The following is a 19,191-nucleotide window of genomic DNA, read 5'->3' on the forward strand; positions in this document are numbered from 1 at the left end:
CAGTGGGGAGAGGGTATAACTTTTCCATGGCTCGACCGACTCAAAGATTGGCCTCAGGAGTATCCCACTCCCTTGAAATCAATTGCAAGATGTTGTGATGCGTGGGAAAAGCTTTCGCTAGGGGTCATAAGCCCGCTAGGAGAGGATCCCCTTTCTTAATCTTCGGATCCTGAGCCACAGGATCCGGAGGAGGGTCAATGTCCATTTCCTGGAGGATGTGGGGGATGAGATCATCCAATTCCGCTGCTTGAAAAATACGGAGGACCCTCGGGTCGTCACCCTTCTACCTGGGCCGCCAGGGAGGGATCATCCGCATCTGGATCTTGCCATGGATCCCCCGACGGTTGTTGCAGCGGTATAGGAATCACGGGGGGGGGGGGGGCTGAGTGGACCCCGCACCCCCTGTGGGCAAAGAAGCCCTCCCTAAGGGAGGGTCTGCCATCGAAAGCTGTGTCAAGCAGGCCAGTTTGGGGGGAGGGGGACCCCAAATTCCAAGATTCGGATCCCTGCTCTGTAAAAATGCCTTGTGCATTAAAACAATGAATTCTGGCGAAAAAGCGGTAAGTGCTGATGAGGGGCCCCCCGAGACATCGTCCCCTTGCCTGCCCTGGTCCGTTGTGCTCCGAAACTCCATACTGTTAGAGGAAACCTGGAGAGGAGCGTCGACGTCCTCCTCAGAGAGAGCTGCCTCCGAGTCAGCTGAGAAAATGGCCGCCGTTCCCGCGCTGAGGGGAAACGGGGCATGCCGCTTCCTGCCAGGCGGCCCGACTCTCCTCCAAGCTGCCTACCAGGTAAGCCATACTCCCCCTCAGGAAAAGCTGAAGAAAATCCCTCTGAGGTCTGCTGAAGCCCATTCCGAGCTCCGGAGCCGTTCGGCGATTTTTGCATCACGGCGGGAGAGAGGGGGAGGCTGCGGCGCGCGGCAACAACTGAAGCAGCAAATTAATAAAACTCTTCGGCCTCCGGACCCCTCACCGTCCCCAAGAGACCATCGGGGAAAAACGCCGTCCCGACGGTGAGCAGCTCCGGGGAATGGGTCGTCGCAGAGCCGCAGGGCGGGAACTCCAATCACTCCCTGAAAGGGAGGAGGGGAAAAGGAAAACTCCGGGGCTAGGGGGAGCGGTCGGCACTACAGACTTTCACCCCTCATAAATTCCTGTTCCTACCAACGACTGTAAATGAAATAAAAATAACACTTACCACACTCTAGCCAGGCAAGGAAGAGGAAAAAACAAAGAGATAGGAAGAGAGAAATAAAGTGACAGGCAAAAAACACAGCCTGTCAGCAGGTTCCTGACTGGAAAACAGTGTCTCTCTTTGAACGAGTGGTCCTGTCAGAACACTACAGAACCTATCCCTTAGAAGAAAAACCTTTATCTAATATTATTTAATTGATTCCTCAAAGAGAAAATAAAACTAGAAAAGTGCTGGGGACCACCGTGTCCCCTGCTCAATCTGCTGGAGTTAGAACTATACTGAGGATTGAGGCGAGGGAGGCGTGGCTATATAGGTCCTCCCCTGGGAATTTTTGGTTCTAACTCCATCTGCTGGACAGGGAACATAACCCACAGTCTGGAATGATCCTGGTACGTACAGAGAATATGAATGTTTACATCCTTAACCGCTAATTTTGAAGTAGTCAATAAATTTAGCTTTGCTCCATGCAATTCTGCTCTTTATCCTGCTTCTAGTTCAGCAGGATCTTCATAAGTTTTAGTTGAATTATTATATGTTACTTTGATTCACACTGGGTAAAGGAGCCCATATCTTGCTCCTAATTATTTAAGCTGTGGCCGCAGAATCAGAAGCTGCTTACGCCTTGCAGCAGTAGACTTAGCAAGGTTGGGTGAGAAAAACATGTTTTTTCCTTCAATAGAAGTGCCATTTTTAGCCAGGCAACTGAGAAAATTTCAAGAGCCTGTGGGTACCTTAAAAAAGATCAGTCTTGGGAACTTTGATTTTGGAAGTGGTCAAGATGGGACTCAATGTGCTCTTTCCACCTCAAATGGCATATCAAACTTTAAATCAGTTTAAACCGATTGTCACCTTTGGAAAAATATGAGAATTTATGGGTAAAAATCAGTTTAAACTGAAAACTAAGAACCCGAACCATCTGGCCCAAGCAATTTGCTAGTCTTTAGTTTGTCAATTACCCTATTACATCTTTCAGGTTCATCATGATTTATTTCAGTTCCTCCAAATCATCACCATTAAATACCATTTCTGGCATGGATATCTCTCAAACATCCTTCTCCATAAACACTGAAGCAAAGAATTGATTTAGTCTCTCTGCCATGGCCCCAGAGGAAGTGTGACACAGGAAGTGAGAGGCTGAAGCAGGGTGCAGTGTGCTGTAGGACTGCGCCAGAAGACAATGGTGTTATACAGATTGTACAGAGGGGCTAAAGCAATGTGCAGTGTGCTGTAGTATAGCGCTGAGAGACAGTGGATGTGACAGAAATTATACTGAGGATCTGAAGCAGAAAACAGTATGCTGCAGGATAGTGCAGGGAGACAGTGGGTGTGACAGATTGTACAGAGAGGCTGAACTAGGGTGCAGTGTGGTTCAAGGTAGTGCAGGGAGACAGCCGGTATAACACAGATTGTACAAAGGGGCTACAGCAGGGTGCAGTGTGCTGCAGAACAGTGTGTGATATCTTACATATGCTGTTACATAGCACATAATTGTTTCTGAGGATAAAGTATGGTGGGACACTTACTGCAGTCCTGGGAATAATGGCGATTTATAGCAAAACTGAAGTTCGGTGAGGCAGGGCTGGTAGTTATGGGGCCAGATTTCATAGCACTGCAGACAACAGAAGAGGCTGGTACATGTTGTGCCTTCAGGTCAATGCTGGGACTCGTTGGCTCATCTAGAAATTAAACAAATACAGTAAGCAGGAGACTGCACAACTCAGGCTCCTGGCATCAGCCAGTACCAGGAAATGGTGATCCTCTGGTATACTACCGTCACTGCAGTACAAGAAGCTCAAGGATGGGGATGCAGAGAATGGTAATAGCTGGGATATGGAACCTGGGTGCAAACATACATCCTGAAAGATGAAGTCCAAGAAGAAAAATATTTTCTTACAGCCACTGACTCACACAGGTAGTTATCAAAGTCATAGCTGGAATGCATTACTCAGAGTAACAAGGGGCCTGGACTCTACTACCAGCACATTCACACCAGTAACTCCAGGCACACAGCGGAATACACATAGGGGCGGATTTCAGAGCCCTGCTCGCGTAAATCCGCCCAAAACCGGGCGGATTTACGCGAGCAGGGCCCTGCGCGCCGGGAAGCCTATTTTACATAGGCCTCCCGGCGCGCGCAGAGCCCCGGGACTCGCGTACGTCCCGGGGTTCTCGGAGGGGGGCGTGTCGGGGGGCGGGGCCGGAGCGCGCGGCGTTGCGGGGGCGTGTCGGCAGCGTTTTGGGGGCGGGTACGGGGCGTGGCTACAGCCCGGGGGCGTGGCCGCGCCCTCCGTACCCGCCCCCAGGTCGCGGCCCGGCGCGCAGCAGGCCCGCTGGCGCGCGGGGATTTACGTCTCCCTCCGGGAGGCGTAAATCCCCCGACAAAGGTAAGGGGGGGGGGTAGACAGGGCCGGGGGGGGGGGGTTAGGTAGGGGAAGGGAGGGTAAGGTGAGGGGAGGGCAAAGGAAAGTTCCCTCCGAGGCCGCTCCGATTTCGGAGCGGCCTTGGAGGGAACGGGGGGAGGCAGCGCGGCTCGGCGCGCGCAGGCTATACAAAATCGATAGCCTTGCGCGCGCCGATCCAGGATTTTAGTGGATACGCGCGGCTCCGCGCGTATCTACTAAAATCCAGCGTACTTTTGCTTGAGTCTGATGCGCAAGCAAAAGTAGGCTGATCGCGCTTCTTTTAAAATCTACCCCATAGGATGTGTGAGGGTGTGAACCAGGTTGGGACTGTATGCAAGTGTCTTACAGTATATATGTGCACATCACAGCATACACTTTTTCTTTTAATCAGCTCTTTCCTCTTGCTCCTCTAACATTTCCCCTGCCAAAACCCAAACAAAGATGCATTCTAAGGTTGGCTATGAAGTTTCAGTATTGTGCCGTGGCAGAGGAGCCTTCTCTCTCTGCAGCATTCCCAGCTCTAGCTAACTCAAGAAGCAGAATCCAGGCACTGGAATTAAACCCAAATTGTTTGAACAGCAGTACTGCCATTGAGCCACAGGGACGGCCCCTAAAGTATATTCTTGGATTAAACCACATCACCTCCAGCAGACTGGAGGGAGGATTTTAAAGACCCCATACAAAACACCAATTATCTTATTCTCCATTATTTCTAAGAAAGATGCATCTCTAGAGTTGCACAGCTGGAAACACAAACTATGGCCTATGACCATTTCTTATTAAATATCTGCCCCAGTGAAGTCCTTAAACAGAGAGAATAAAGAGGTCCTGCAAGTGTTGCACAGTAAGGGGTGAATTTTCATACCTGCCTGCGGGCGTACATGTGCGTGCGACCCAGCATGCACACATGTACGGCCGATTTTATAACATGCGCGTGCAGGCATGTTACAAAATCAGGGGTCAGCGTGTGCAAGGAGGTGCACAATTGTGCACCCTGAGCGCGCCAACGCCCGCAGGCTTCCCCCATTCCCTTCCCCCTAAACTAACCTTACCACCCCTTCCCCTAACCTATCCCCACCCCACCCCTATCCTAATCCCCCTCAAAATTTTAATTCACCTTTTGCGCCTGCCTGGAGACAGGCGCAGATTGCGCACGCCAGCAGCCTGTTGGCACGCGATCCTCTGACACAGTGGCAAATGGCTGCTGTGCCAGAGGCCTCTGGCCCCGCCCCTTTTGTAAAGCCCCGGGACTTAGACACATCCTGGGGCTTTACGCGTGTCGCTGGGCCTTTATAAAATAGGGCCCGGCGCGCATCGGGCTTTTAAAATCAGCCCCTAATTTTTTTTTTCTCCGGCTACCTCCTCACTGAAATCATGTCCAGTGTCCCAAACCCACATTCATCCAGGTGAATAGCTTCTTGGGAGAAGAAGAGTTTTGGAAGAATCAGTATCCTATTTGTGAAGGCTCTATTTAATACTTAAAATTGTTATAGTATTCTAACATCAATGACACAAACACATTCAAGTCTGTACTCACCTATAAATGGAATGGAAGCCAATGAATCTTCAGTATTTGCCAATGGAGTCATCTGCTGACTAAAGCTATCTCCGGATTTGTCTTTACTACTAATAGTTGCAATAGAAGGGTTTGAAACATCCTTCACATCTACTGGGAAGACAAAATTCATCTGTCTTAAGGCAGGTGGAGCCTTGCGGCCTGTGGGAGGTTTCTGCCTGAGGACCACCTCCTCTTTCTTTTCTTCCATTTCCAGCTGCAGGTGTTCCATGCCCTGATGCAAAACCTGTTCAGATGGCTTGTAGTTCCTGTCCAGTCTGGCCAGTCTTTGGTCCTTAGGGATCTCTGAGATGCCACTAAGTGAGGATTCTAGGCAAGGTGTGCCAGCAGCTTGGGTTGATGATGATGACCATTGTATGGACCTGTCTAAGTAAGGTGCTGGTTGAGTTCCTTTCCTTTGAGAAATACTAAATGTTGGAAGGCCGTCAAAGGTAGGATCTCTATAAGAAAGCGCATGAAGCAGCTCAGTTCTGCGCTGGAATGAGGGGCTATAGCTCCGATAGCCGATGTAGCCAGAGTCTTCAGTGTTTTGGAGGTTTGGTTGGGAAGAGTGTTTTTGCACATGTATAGGGGCATCCCTGGAAGTGTGCTGAGATGAATTGGAACTTGTCTGGCTGTGCTGGAGTCTAGAAGCTTGTTGTGACCCAATAGGATGTCCAGGTCTGTAAAACCTATCCACTGGCTTTAAGCACCTATCAAAACTTAGTGAAACTAGAGCATTCTGTTCCAGGGTCTCCAAAGAGTGTCCATACTTAGCCAGATAAACATCTGACCTTGATCGGAGGTTGCCATGCTCATGGTTAGACTGAAGCAAAGCATCCTGGGAGGCACTATGTGGCCAAACTTGGTTCACTGGAACATATCCCAGATGATCTTGAGAAATACTGCGGTACTGTAGTGGCATGGCATGTCTCCGCTCTTCTGAGGTGCTCCGCCGGGGAACTTGGTTAGACATCCAATTGGACAGTGCCTTCTGGCATTCAAACCTGGCAATGGCTTTGGTGCTTTGTAAACATTCCCAAGATGGATTCCCTACAGCAACAGTAACCTGATTGAGGTCTCGCAAGTCCTTAAACCCAGCACAGGTCTGATGGTCTGGGAACAGTTTAGAGGTCCCATAGTTACTGTAGTTGGTCCTGAGGGAAGGTGCTGGATCTCTGTACTTGTCAGATGGGGAATAATTTATAGAACCCTGGCAACTGCTGCTAGGAAAGTGAGGTGAAGGAGAAGCAGGGATGATAGGCCATCCAGTTGGTATTCCAGTCTTTGATTGGGTCATTTCATACTGGATCTCCTCAGTGAGGCAGTCAGGGCTAGATGTATTGCTCTCAACATTTCTGACAGCTTCAGTTCTTGGATTGCTTCTTACACTAGGTGTGAGACTGGTGGCAGAGTCTGAAATTGTGGATGATGAATTGCCAGCCCTGTGTGACCTGTTCTCTACCTGCCCACTTAGCAAAGGTTCTAGGAATCTAGGTTCCTGGGCTTGACTCCAGCCTTGGTACGTGTAGCTTTTGCGGGAGTAGCAGGCCAGAGGAGGCTCTGGGATACTCTGAGCACCTCCTGTGTATGGGTCATTCCCCTTTAAGTAGGCATCCTGAGAATATGCCTGCAAGAAAGATAGATTTATTTATTTGATTTATAGCCCACTTTTTCAGGCACTTCACATTCATGTACTGTAGAGAGAAAAACTGTATATGAAAGCATTGGGAACTACTAATTATCCAGTTTCCTGGGTGGCAGCCCATTCAGCAGTATAAAGAAGCAGGATAGTACCAAATTCTTCAAAAGGAAATCCCATAAAGCAGATGGAGGGCAGCTGAAAATACAGGGAGAACTTAGGTATCTGAGTGACATTTTCTTGCAGAAATAAGGACTCATACAAAAAAATGAAGGGCCTGATTAGCTGATGTTTCCTTCACAATCTCTGTTTCATTTCCCTGGGTACTTTGATAGATGTTCTGTTCCAGCCTTCAACTCTCCCCTTCCTCCTTATCAGTCACTGCTGCCTCAGCTCTCTCCCTTCCTGCGACACCTCCCTCAAACCTCCCCATGGTTGATGCTGTGCATACAACTATGAATATAACTAAAGTTGCTTACTTGTAATGGGTGTTATCTGTGGATAGCAGGGCAAAACAGCCACACAAGTGTGGGTGTCATCACCAATGGCATTGATCCAGAAATGTTCTCTCACGGCTCAGAATGATTAAAGTCTTTCTGAGCATGTGCGGAGTTCCCAAGCACAGGTCCCTGCAAGTCTACTCAGTCTCTTTACTAGCTGACCTTCAACTGTACGGGGAGGAGGGTGAGGTTTTGTGGCTGTCTTGCCCTGCTATCTACAGAGAACACCATTACAGGTAAGCAACTTGGCTTTCTCCATGGACATGTAGGCAAATACAGCCACATAAGTGGAGATTCCCAAGCAGAGGGTTGCTGTGAAAATGATTAATGCGCCTTGTGATGGATAAGCAACCCAAGAATTTGGTGAAGGGAGAGTTGAAAGTATTAGTTAAATATATTTTTCAAAACAGTTTGACCAAAAGCAGTATCTGAGCATGATTGTTCTTCCAGACAATGATAAAGGTATGTTTTGAAGACAGTTATAAAGGTATGTCTTGAATGGAGAATGATCCAAGAAAAGTGACCGACCTTGCCACTGCTCGAATATGACATATGGGTTCCTGGACCGACAGGTCACGCAGGATCGGAAACCAGACCTGTCGCAGCCAATGTGGGGCTATCATGATCATGGAGCCCAAATCCTGTTGGAATGTTATGAGGGTCTTGCCAATTAGTGGAATCAGAGGATATGGGTACAGGAGATCCGCGCTCCATGATTGGGCAAAGGTATCCACAGCTGGCTCTCTGTCCTCCCTGTACAGGGAGTAGAAGTGACTTACTTTGTGTTCTGAAGGGATGCAAAGAGATCCAGCTCCAGTAGATCCCACCTGCGGAAGATCTTGACAAGAGAGGGAGCAATTTTAGATCTAATTCTCAGTGGACTTGGTGAGATAGGTAACGGTGGTGGGACCGCTTGGCAATAGTGAGATAGGTAACGGTGGTGGGACTTGGTGAGATAGGTAACGGTGGTGGGACCGCTTGGCAATAGTGATCATAATATGATCAAATTTGATTTAATGACTGGAAGAGGAACAGTGTGCAAATCCAAGGCTCTCGTGCTAAACTTTCAAAAGGGAAACTTTGATAAAATGAGAAAAATTGTTAGAAAAAAACTGAAAGGAGCAGCTACAGAAGTAAAAAATGTCCAAGAGACGTGGTCATTGTTAAAAAATACCATGCTAGAAGCACAGTCCAGATGTATTCCACACATTAAGAAAGGTGGAAAGAAGGCAAAACGATTACCGGCATGGTTAAAAGGGGAGGTATAAGAAGCTATTTTAGCCAAAGATCTTCATTCAAAAATGGAAGAAGGATCCAACAGAAGAAAATAGGATTAAAGCATAAACGTTGGCAAGTTAAATGTAAGACATTGATTAAAACAGGCTAAGAGAGAATTTGAAAAGAAGTTGGCTGTAGAGGCAACAACTCACAGTAAAAACTTTTTAAAATATATCCGAAGCAGAAAGCCTGTGAGGGAGTTAGTTGGACTGTTAGATGATCGAGGGGTTAAAGGGGCACTTAGAGAAGATAAGGCCATCGCAGAAAGATTAAATGATTTTTTTTGCTTCGGTGTTTACTGAAGAGGATGTTGGGGAGGTACCTGTAATGGAGAGGTTTCATGGGTAATGATTCAGATGGACTGAATCAAATCACGGTGAACCTAGAAGATGTGGTAGGCCTGATTGACAAACTGAAGAGTAGTAAATCACCTGGACCGGATGGTATACACCCCCAGAGTTCTGAAGGAACATAAAAAATGAAATTTCAGACTTATTAGTAAAAATTTGTAACCTATCATTAAAATCATCCATTGTACCTGAAGACTGGAGGATAGCAAATGTAACCCCAATATTTAAAAAGGGCTCCAGGGGCGATCCGGGAAACTACAGGCCGGTTAGCCTGACTTCAGTGCCAGGAAAAATAGTGGAAAGTGTTCTAAACATCAAAATCACATAACATATAGAAAGACATGGTTTAATGGAACAAAGTCAGCTTGGCTTTACCCAGGGCAAGTCTTGCCTCACAAATCTGCTTCACTTTTTTGAAGGAGTTAATAAACATGTGGATAAAGGTGAACCGGTAGATATAGTATACTTGGATTTTCAGAAGGCGTTTGACAAAGTTCCTCATGAGAGGCTTCTAGGAAAAGTAAAAAGTCATGGGATAGGTGGCGATGTCCTTTCGTGGATTGCAAACTGGCTAAAAGACAGGAAACAGAGTAGGATTAAATGGACAATTTTCTCAGTGGAAGGGAGTGGACAGAGGAGTGCCTCAGGGATCTGTATTGGGACCCTTACTTTTTCAATATATTATAAATGATCTGGAAAGAAATACGACGAGTGAGATAATCAAATTTGCAGATGACAAAAAATTGTTCAGAGTAGTTAAATCACAAGCAGATTGTGATAAAATTGCAGGAAGACCTTGTGAGACTGGAAAATTGGGCATCCAAATGGCAGATGAAATTTAATGTGGATAAGTGCAAGGTGATGCATATAGGGAAAAATAACCCATGCTATAATTACACAATGTTGGGTTTCATTATTAGGTGCTACAACCCAAGAAGAGATCTAGGTGTCATAGTGGATAACACATTGAAATCGTCGGTTCAGTGTGCTGCGGCAGTCAAAAAAGCAAACAGAATGTTGGGAATTATTAGAAAGGGAATGGTGAATAAAACGGAAAATGTCATAATGCCTCTGTATCGCTCCATGGTGAGAATGCACCTTGAATACTGTGTACAATTCTGGTCGCCGCATCTCAAAAAGATATAATTGCGATGAAGAAGGTACAGAGAAGGGCTACAAAAATGATAAAGGGAATGGAACAGCTCCCCTTTGAGGAAAGGACTAAAGAGGTTAGGACTTTTCAGCTTGGAGAAGAGACGACTGAGGGGGGATATGATAGAGATGTTTAAAATCATGAGAGGTCTAGAACGGGTAGATTGTGAATCAGTTGTTTACTCTTTCAGATAGTAGAAAGACTAGGGGGCACTCCATGAAGTTAGCATGGGGCACATTTAAAACTAATCAGAGAAAATTCTTTTTTACTCAGCGCACAATTAAACTCTGGAATTTGTTGCCAGAGGATGTGGTTAGTGCAGTTAGTATAGCTGTGTTTAAAAAAGGATTGGATAAGTTCTTGGAGGAGAAGTCCATTACCTGCTATTAAGTTCACTTAGAGAATAGCCACTGCCATTAGCAATGGTAACATGGAATAGACTTAGTTTTTGGGTACTTGCCAGGTTCTTATGGCCTGGATTGGCCACTGTTGGAAACAGGATGCTGGCTTGATGGACCCTTGGTCTGACCCAGTATGGCATTTTCTTATGTTCTTATGTTGTCCACCACAGATGGGTTGAGGGACCACTCATGGGGGTGGAACATCTGACTTAGGTGGTCCACCACCACATTCTCCATCCCTGCTAAGTATACTGCCTGCAAGCCCAGATTTGTGCGGCTTCCTGACAAAGCAGATAGGAGCCCGTGCCCCCCTGCTTGTTCACGTACCACATGGCCACTTGGTTGTCCAGCTGTATCAGAACAACCTTGTGGGACAGGTGATCTTGGAAAGTATATAGGGCATACCGCATCGCCCAGAGTTCCAGGAAATTTATCTGGCATGTTGCCTTGAGCTTCGACCACACACCCTGCATGCAGAGGTCGTCTACATGTGCACCCCAGCCGATGTTGGAGGCATCGGTGGTAAGGATCATCTGAGCAGGAGGGGGCTGAAATGGAAGGCCCTTGCTCAGGTTGGCTTTCTGTTCTCACCAGGCAAGGGAGTCCTGGAGTGGCTGGGTTATCTGGACCAGTGCGGAGAGTTCCAGAGAGGCTTGGTGCCACTGGAAATGCAAGGTGCACTGCGTCATCCTCATGACCAGATAAGCCATCAGGGTGATGGCACCGACGCCACCATGTGGCCCAGTAGCCGCAAAAGCAGGCAGGCTGAGGCCGTCGGTGGCGAAAGGACCAAGCCAGCCCCACCAGGGTTGCCACACGATTGCTGGGGTGGAACGCTCTGGCCACTGTGGTGTCCAGGCACGCTCCAATAAAGCTGAGCTGCTGGGACAGCGTCAGCTGAGATTTTGGATAATTGATAAGTAAACCCAGCGACTGGAGCACTCAGACTGTCGAGTGAAGGGCTTGTGGCACTTCTGATGAGCCAGGAATCCAAATATGAGAACTCCAGCACGCCCTTGAGGTGCAGATGTGGTCCCACCACCGCCAAGCACTTGGTGAAGACCTGGGGAGCGGAGGCGAGGCTGAAGGGTAGAACCCTGTACTGAAAGTGCCGCTGGCCTACCACAAAGTGCACGAATTTACGATGAGGCAGAAATATGCTGATGTGCGCATAGGCGTCTTTTAAATTGAGAGAGCATAGCCAGTCCCTCTGATGAAGAAGGGGAATCAAGGTGTCTAATGAAACCTTCCTGAACCATTCTCGCCTCAGGAACTTGTTTAAGGCTCAGAGGTCAAGGATGGGACGGAGGCCACCTATTCTCTTTGGAATGAGAAAGTACCTGGAGTAGAACTCCCGGCCCTGCTGGACGCAGGGAACCGGCTTGATGGCCTTGGCCCGTAACAGGGCCGAGAGTTCCAACTCGAAGGTCATCGCATGCTCCATGAGACCCCACCCCAGTGAGGGAGGGGAGTCTGGCAGAATGCTGAGAAGATTTAGGTGGTAGCCCCATTTCATGATGGTTGTCGGTTGTGATGGGGGTCCAGCAGTTTGCAAACAGGCATAGCCGGCCCCCAACTGGTGGGTCGGGACCTTTGGGCACCAGAACTAGGCTGCTGCTCTCTCTGCGCCAGTCAAAATCCCGCCGCAGGGCCGAGTTGAGGCATGAGATGGTCCCAAGGCACTCGCTGCTGGCGTGGATGGGTCTCAGCGGCAGCCCGAGATGTCAGAGCTTGAGAGGCAGGATAGTATCTCCGATGCCTATAGAAAGGTTTCTTGGGGTCTCGACTCAGTGCCCGATTGGCCAACAAAGAAGGGTCTGAGGTGCTGGCAGACAGCTGTCGCAGGGTTTCATGGTGGTCCCTTTCTTGGGCCCCTGCGTCCCAGACCTTGTGTCCAAACAGGTTTTCATCTGTGCACGGAAGGTCGGCCAGTTTTTCCTGGACTTCAGGGTGGAGGTCAGAGGCCTTAAGCCAGGCCCAGCGCCGGGCACTAATACCGGCCGCCGATACCCTGGCCGCCATCTCAAAGACATTGTAGGCCGCTCACACTTCGTGCGTGCCAGCCTCAAAACCCTTCTGCACTATGGATTCCAAGTCTTCTTGGAACTGCTGCGGGAGACCTTCAGCAAACTCCTGGACTTACTTCCACAGGTTGCGGATGTACTGATTCATGTACAATAGATACACCACGATCCGGGCAATGAGCATGCCCCCTGGAAGACTTTGCGGCCTAGGGCATCCAGGACTCTCTGATCCTTCCCCGGAGGGGCAGAAGAATGAGTATGAGATCGTTTGGCCTTCTTTAGAGCCGACTTTACTACCACAGACTGGTGCAGGAGCTGGCTCTTCTGGAATCCTAAGGCCTGCTGTATTAAATAAATCACAATTGAAACCTACAATGCATTGCCTAATATGGTGAACCTATATATAGAATTTATTAATTATACTATGTGGAATCCCTCTAAAAAATGTTTAAGAAAGGAAGGTGATAGTTTCATATATAATACTGTTTTTAAGGTACCATCCAGGTTACCCCAATAAATTTGTTATAACCATCAACATACCAATCACCAATAAAATGTTTTTACCGTGGGAAATAAACTGTTAATAATGCCGTCCTACATTTATACTGTTCGTATCCAAATCATAGCATATGCCAGCACCGTGATTACTGATAAAAAACATATATAATTAAAACAGATAATTTCTTAGCTGCTCATTGTTCCCGACATGGCCAGGTTTCAGATGCAATCCTTCATCAGGGGTTGCAACTGCTGAATGAGAAGAGCTTCAAAATCTCTTCAACAGCACGATGCTGCCAGCCTCAAAACATGGCGGACTAAACTTTTCTCCACTGCATCCATATTTATTTATTTATTTATTCATATTTTATTGCTTTTTTCACAAAGTATTTTTTACATACTTCGACAGGAAAAAAATAGAAATAAAGAAATAATGATAATAATTGACAACCAATATAAAACATACTTAGTCTTATATTTCAAAGATAACAACTGTGACTCCTAGCCTGGAATATAAAGGAGTATTAAATTTTACTAATAACACAAAAGAAGCTGACCTAATGCTCGATGCTGGTTACATTACAAGATTGACTTATTAGCCTACTTCGATGGTATTAGTCACATTCCTGGCATACAAAAAGGACTTGAGTTGTTCTATAGCTATAAACACAAATCTCTCATCATTGCAGCTTAGAAAACAGCAACAAGGGTATTTAAGAACAAAAGTATAACCTAAGCCAGCACTTGAGGCCTAAAACTCAGGAATTCCTTTCTTCTGACCTGTGTCGGCCTTGACAGATCTGGAAAGATCTTTACTGCCTGACTGTGGAATTCTAGACCAATATTTAGGAAATAATTTCGCATTACCTTACTGATGTCTCCTTCTGTGACAAAAGAGACCAGCAAAGTAACTCTATCTAAAATTTCAACTGCTGAAATTTCAATAAATTTGGTTAGATTTTCCATAACTTCCAGACGATTTCCTCCAGTTTTTTTCAAGGATCTAGTCAGGAAAAAAGCTTAATTAACTAAAGGCATTTGAGAATCATCAAACTTTAAACATTCAGAGAAATATGTTTTCAAAGTGCTTTGGGTATTCTCCCCCAAAGCTCTAGGGAAATTGAGAAACCTCAGATTCAAATGTCTGGAATAGTTCTCAAGATACTCCAATCTCTTTGACTGAGTTCCAATATCTTTGATAATATTCACATTAACTGCTTGAGCCTGTGTAACTTTATAGTCCAAGTCTGTTAGCTTTTTCCCCATTTAATTTATTTGTCCTCCCAGGTTTTGATTAGTAGACAACATTTCATTTTCCATCTTAGTATATTTTTTCTCACAAACATTTACTAATCTCCCTATAGCAACAATCAAGTCCCATAAGGTGTCCAGGATGACTACTGCCGGTTTGGGAGGTGGTACAAACAACTCACCCCCTGCCAAGGCAGCTTGTAATCCTCCAGCTTCCAGCATTTGGATTTCCCGTAACCTGCTTTCCTCCTCCACTGAACAGACTGGGGATAATGATGAATTCAATCCCTCCGGTCCTTCAGGCCTCGTTGTTTCCGTCGGGCTAGAGAAGAGCTGTACTGCAGGCACGGTCTCACTCTCTCAGCATCCCCCTCCCTTTGGATAGATGACATCATCTCCCTGCATCGCCTCGAGAGACCTCACCATAGTCGCCGGTACCGGAGGAGGCTTGCAATCGGGGGGCTGAGAGTGGTATCCCCAGGCGGCGAAATAGCTCCTTCTCCCCTCGCTGCAGCGGGGAAGTCGCTCCCCTTTACTGCCAACATCGGGGCTGCGTAGGTATCGATCTTCCTTTGGCCACAAGGTAAATCGGATGCAGGGGGATACACCCCTATTTTTCCTTTTCATTTAGCAGGCATTGTAATCAGGAAATCTTTGTTCAAAGAGGAGCTCTCACGTCGCCATCTTGGCTAGGATGGCCGGCGTCCATATTTAAAGGGATTACAATGTGACTGAATCAGAGCCAATCAGAAAATGAATTACACTAATGACCACCAATCATTCAATCCCTTAGGTTGCTCAGTCTTTAATTTATAGATCCAAAGTAGTTCTTTGTAATTCAGACGCTTGGGCTCTCATGGCTACAGAAGCATTCTCCCCAATTCAACTGATCCTCATTGCAACTGGTGGAGTGGGGTCCTGCCTGCCACCAGTCCTGTCTCCAGAAAGTGATACCATCTCCCATGGGTCCCCTGGCTACTACGTCCTCTGGCATACCCGCTCTTTATGCTGCCTATAAGGACATGTTCTCTAAACAGAAGGCCGACCTCCTTCCGCCTCTCTGAAGGTTTGATTGTCCAATCGACCTCCTTCCAGGAACCACGCCCCCTCGAGGACACACCTATCCTCTGTCGTTGCCCGAGACGAAGGCAATGACGGAATATATTCAGGAAAATCTTGCAAAAGGATTTATTCGCCCATCTACATCACCCACTGGGGCGGGATTCTTCTTTGTGACCAAGTCGGGTCACTTAGGCCAAGTATTGACTACCGCGGCCTAAACGCCATCACCCGTAAGGATAAATATCCTTTACCGCTGATTTCTGAATTGTTCGATCGCCTTCAAGGTGCCTCCATCTTCACGAAGCTGGACTTACGCGGGGCATATAACTTGGTGAGAATCCGCCCTGATGACATTTGGGAAACTGCCTTTAACACCAGGGATGGTCACTACGAATACCTGGTGATTTTCTTTGGCCTCTGTAATGCACCCGCAGTATTCCAACGAATGATAAATGAAATCTTTATAGAGACCTATTGTACACCAAAGTAGTGGCTTCTCTGGACGATATCCTCATCTTTTCCAAAGAACTCGACACTCATCGCGCCGATGTTTGAACCATCCTCCAGCGTCTTCGTGAAAACCATCTGTTTGCGAAATTGGACAAATGCCTGTTCAAAAAGTCCAGTTTGCCTTTCATTGGCTACATAATCTCCTGGCAAGGCTTTTCTATGGATCCAGATAAATTAAAGGGAATCTGGGATTGGCCACAGCCAGTGGGACTCAAAGTGCTCCAGCGCTTCTTAGGATTCCTCAACTACTATCATCACTTCAACCCACATTACTCAACCCTGGCTGCTCCACTGACAGCCTTGACCCATAAAGGCCAAGACACACGAAACTGGCCGCCTGAGGCCATTGCCGCCTTCCATCATTTGAAGGAAGCCTTCCAGAAGGGGTCCTATCTCCACCACCCAGATCCGACTCGCCCGTTTCTAGTTGAAGTTGGCGCGCCGCCATTGGGGCTGGGGCTGTCCTGAGTCAACTATAGTTTCTTGTTCCTTTTACTCCCATAAATTCTCATCGGCAGTGCAAAATTACAGCATCGGGGACCGTGAGCTGCTCGCCATAAAATTGGCTCTTGAAGAGTGGTGCCCGTGGCTAGAGGGTGCACAACACAAATTTACGGTGTTCACTGATCATAAAATTCTGGAACATTTGAGTCAAGCACAACGTCTCAACGCCCGCCAAGCTCGATGGGCCTTGTTTTTCTCTAGATTCGATTTTGAACTCTGCTATCACCGACAAGAATCTCCAGGCAGATGCCCTATCATGGTTCTTTAAGCCTGAAGACATTCCGGAAGAGCCGACTCATATAATCAATCCGGCCTGTATCTCGTTGTCTACCACTCATCCAGTTCCTGCTGGAAAAACAGTAGTGCCCCGACGACTCCGAGAAAGAGTTCTCCGCTGGGCACACGATTCCAAATTTGCCGGTCGCCCAGGACGAGTGCAAACCGTGGCACTACTCCGGCGATTCTTCTGGTGGCCTACCTTGGTCTCCGATGCAAAAGCGTATGTCGAATCCTATAACGTATGTGCACAGCAAAAACCCCCGGTCAGGCGACCTTGGGGTCTTCTACAACCACTTCCAGCACCCGAAGGACCGTGGACTCACTTGTCTATGGATTTCATCGTGGATCTGCCACCTTCAAAGGGTCACACCGTAATATGGGTGTCCATAGACTGCTTTTCTAAAATGGCCCATTTCGTACCTCTACCAGGCCTACCATCCACTCCACAGCTAGCGTGATTATTCTTCCACCATATTTTCAGATTGCATGGTTTACCCACGGATATCATTTCAGATCGAAGTCCTCAATTTGTCGCCAGGTATTGGTGCTCTCTCTGCCGAAAATTCGGTATTAACATCAGCCTTATGACCGTCTATCATCCCCAGGCCAACAGGCAAGCTGAACGGATGAACCGCTCTTTGAAGGCTTTCCTGCGCGCTTACATCAATGACCGATAAGATAATTGGTCAGACCTCTTATCCTGGGCAGAGTTTTCTCACAACTCTCACGTCGCTACAGCTACTGGAACATCTTCATTTTCAATCGTCTATGGGAAACAACCACGACCACCACTACCCATACCTCTATCTGTGGCACAGGCTACTGCGGATGCCCTTAAGATGCTATGGGAACAGACAAATCTTCGCCTGCGTCAGGCCACTTCCCAGGCCAAGAGAACTGCTGACAGTCGACAATGCTCGGCTCCTGAATTCCTTCCTGGCCAGAAAGTCTGGTTAAGTACCAGATATATCTGACTTTGAATTCCGTTGCAGAGATTTGCTCCTAGATACATCGGTCCTTTCGCTGTTACCTGACGCATCAGACCTGTTACATACCAGCTTCGGCTGCCTCCTAAGCTGGGAATACATAATGCATTCCATGTATCGCTTTTAAAGACTGTGATCTTGTCGTGGCCTGCCCAGAAAGTCCCTGAGCCACCTCCTTTAGTGGCAGAAACCGACACGACATATAAGGTCCACGAAGTCCTAGATGTCCACCGTAGGGGCCGCCGATGGGAATACCTCCTTTCCTGGGAGGGATACGGACCCGAAGATAATTCGTGGGAGCCAGCTCGAAACATCCTGGATAAGACTCTCCTCTTGAACTTCTACTGTGCCCATCCGTCAAACCTTGACCTCCAGGAGGGGGGCGAAAAGGGGGGTACCCAGGGCAGCCCTGCAGCAGCCCCGTGGCGCGCCCCTCTCACTTTCGCACACGGACTCCAGCTCCTGGCTCCTCTTCACTGGTGGCGGTGGGCCACCAGCTCCGACCTCGGGTCCCCTCCGGTGCCTCCGGCCCTGCCACGCTACCCAATGTTGCCAGCCAAGATGTCCCTGTCCGTCGGGCCTCTACGCATGGCCCGCGGAGAGATGCTGCCATCGGCACCGCGCCCCTTCCTAGGCACGCACGCATCATTAGTTCTTTTAAAGGGCCCGCAGCAGGAAGCTGGCCACAGACCCGGATGCTGACGTCAGACTCTTCAGCGTATAAAAGCTCAGGCCTCACTCCATAGCGTTGCCTTTGCAACAAGTCTCCTCGTACTCCAAGTACTCGTTGCTGATCCTAGAATTATCTCTTTGTTGTGCTCCTGATTCCTGTGGTTCCCGTCTTCCTTGTTCCTGTTTCATCTATGTGTTAGACTGACTCTTTGGATTTGACCACCGCTACGCCTGACTACATTTCAGCTTCTCTCCAGCCCCGGACCTCTGCTATGCCTGACTACTCTTCAGCTTCTCTCCAGGCCCGGACCAAGGGGAGTGCGCCGGCGGCTGCGTGCCACACCTCCCCCAAATTTATTCGGTGTTCTGACCCTGGGTGATGACATCACAGAGGGGGCGTGGCTTCGGGTCAGTCCCGGTGTTACAGGCTTCCAGATGGTGAAAAAAGCCTCAGACTCTGTCCCTTATAGCCTCTCCTCTCCTCTCCACAGAGAGGTTTCTCCAGCCAAGGTCCTCCGGTTCAAGGGCCACATCTCCCCCGAATTTATCTGACATTCCGACCCTGGGTGATGACGTCACCGAGGGGGCGTGGCTTCAGGTCAGTTCCGGTGTTACAGGCTTCCAGATGGTGAAAAAAAGCCTCAGACTCTGTCCCTTATAGCCTCTCCTCTCCAAAGACAGGTTTCTCCAGCCGAGGTCCTCCCATATATAGTGTCTTCTGTGTGGTAAATAAAGTGATATTGTATGATATATATAGGCTGGCGTCAGCATGCTTACTGCTCCAGCCCACAAGAAACTGTTCAACCATCCTCACAGTTGCAAGGCCTGATTCAGTAACAGAGCACTTAGATTAGCAAGTGTTTAGGTTCACATGAAAATGGATGCAAGGCATTATGCTGACACTATATGGAGAACCTTTTCCATTTA

At 47.9% G+C, this 19,191-nt stretch overlaps 1 protein-coding gene across 1 annotated transcript in view; it reads right to left on the reverse strand.

Moving 5' to 3' along the window:
• The window catches only part of ARHGAP23 (Rho GTPase activating protein 23), a 389,525-nt gene that overhangs the window by 254,095 nt on the left and 116,239 nt on the right, over positions 1-19,191 (reverse strand). The window contains 2 exon segments of the mRNA XM_029573609.1: positions 2,721-2,873; positions 5,137-6,784. Of these exon segments, the coding sequence (XP_029429469.1) occupies positions 2,721-2,873; positions 5,137-6,784 (1,801 nt within the window).

Source organism: Rhinatrema bivittatum, chromosome 12 (assembly GCF_901001135.1).
Source record: "Rhinatrema bivittatum chromosome 12, aRhiBiv1.1, whole genome shotgun sequence".
NCBI lineage: Eukaryota > Metazoa > Chordata > Amphibia > Gymnophiona > Rhinatrematidae > Rhinatrema > Rhinatrema bivittatum.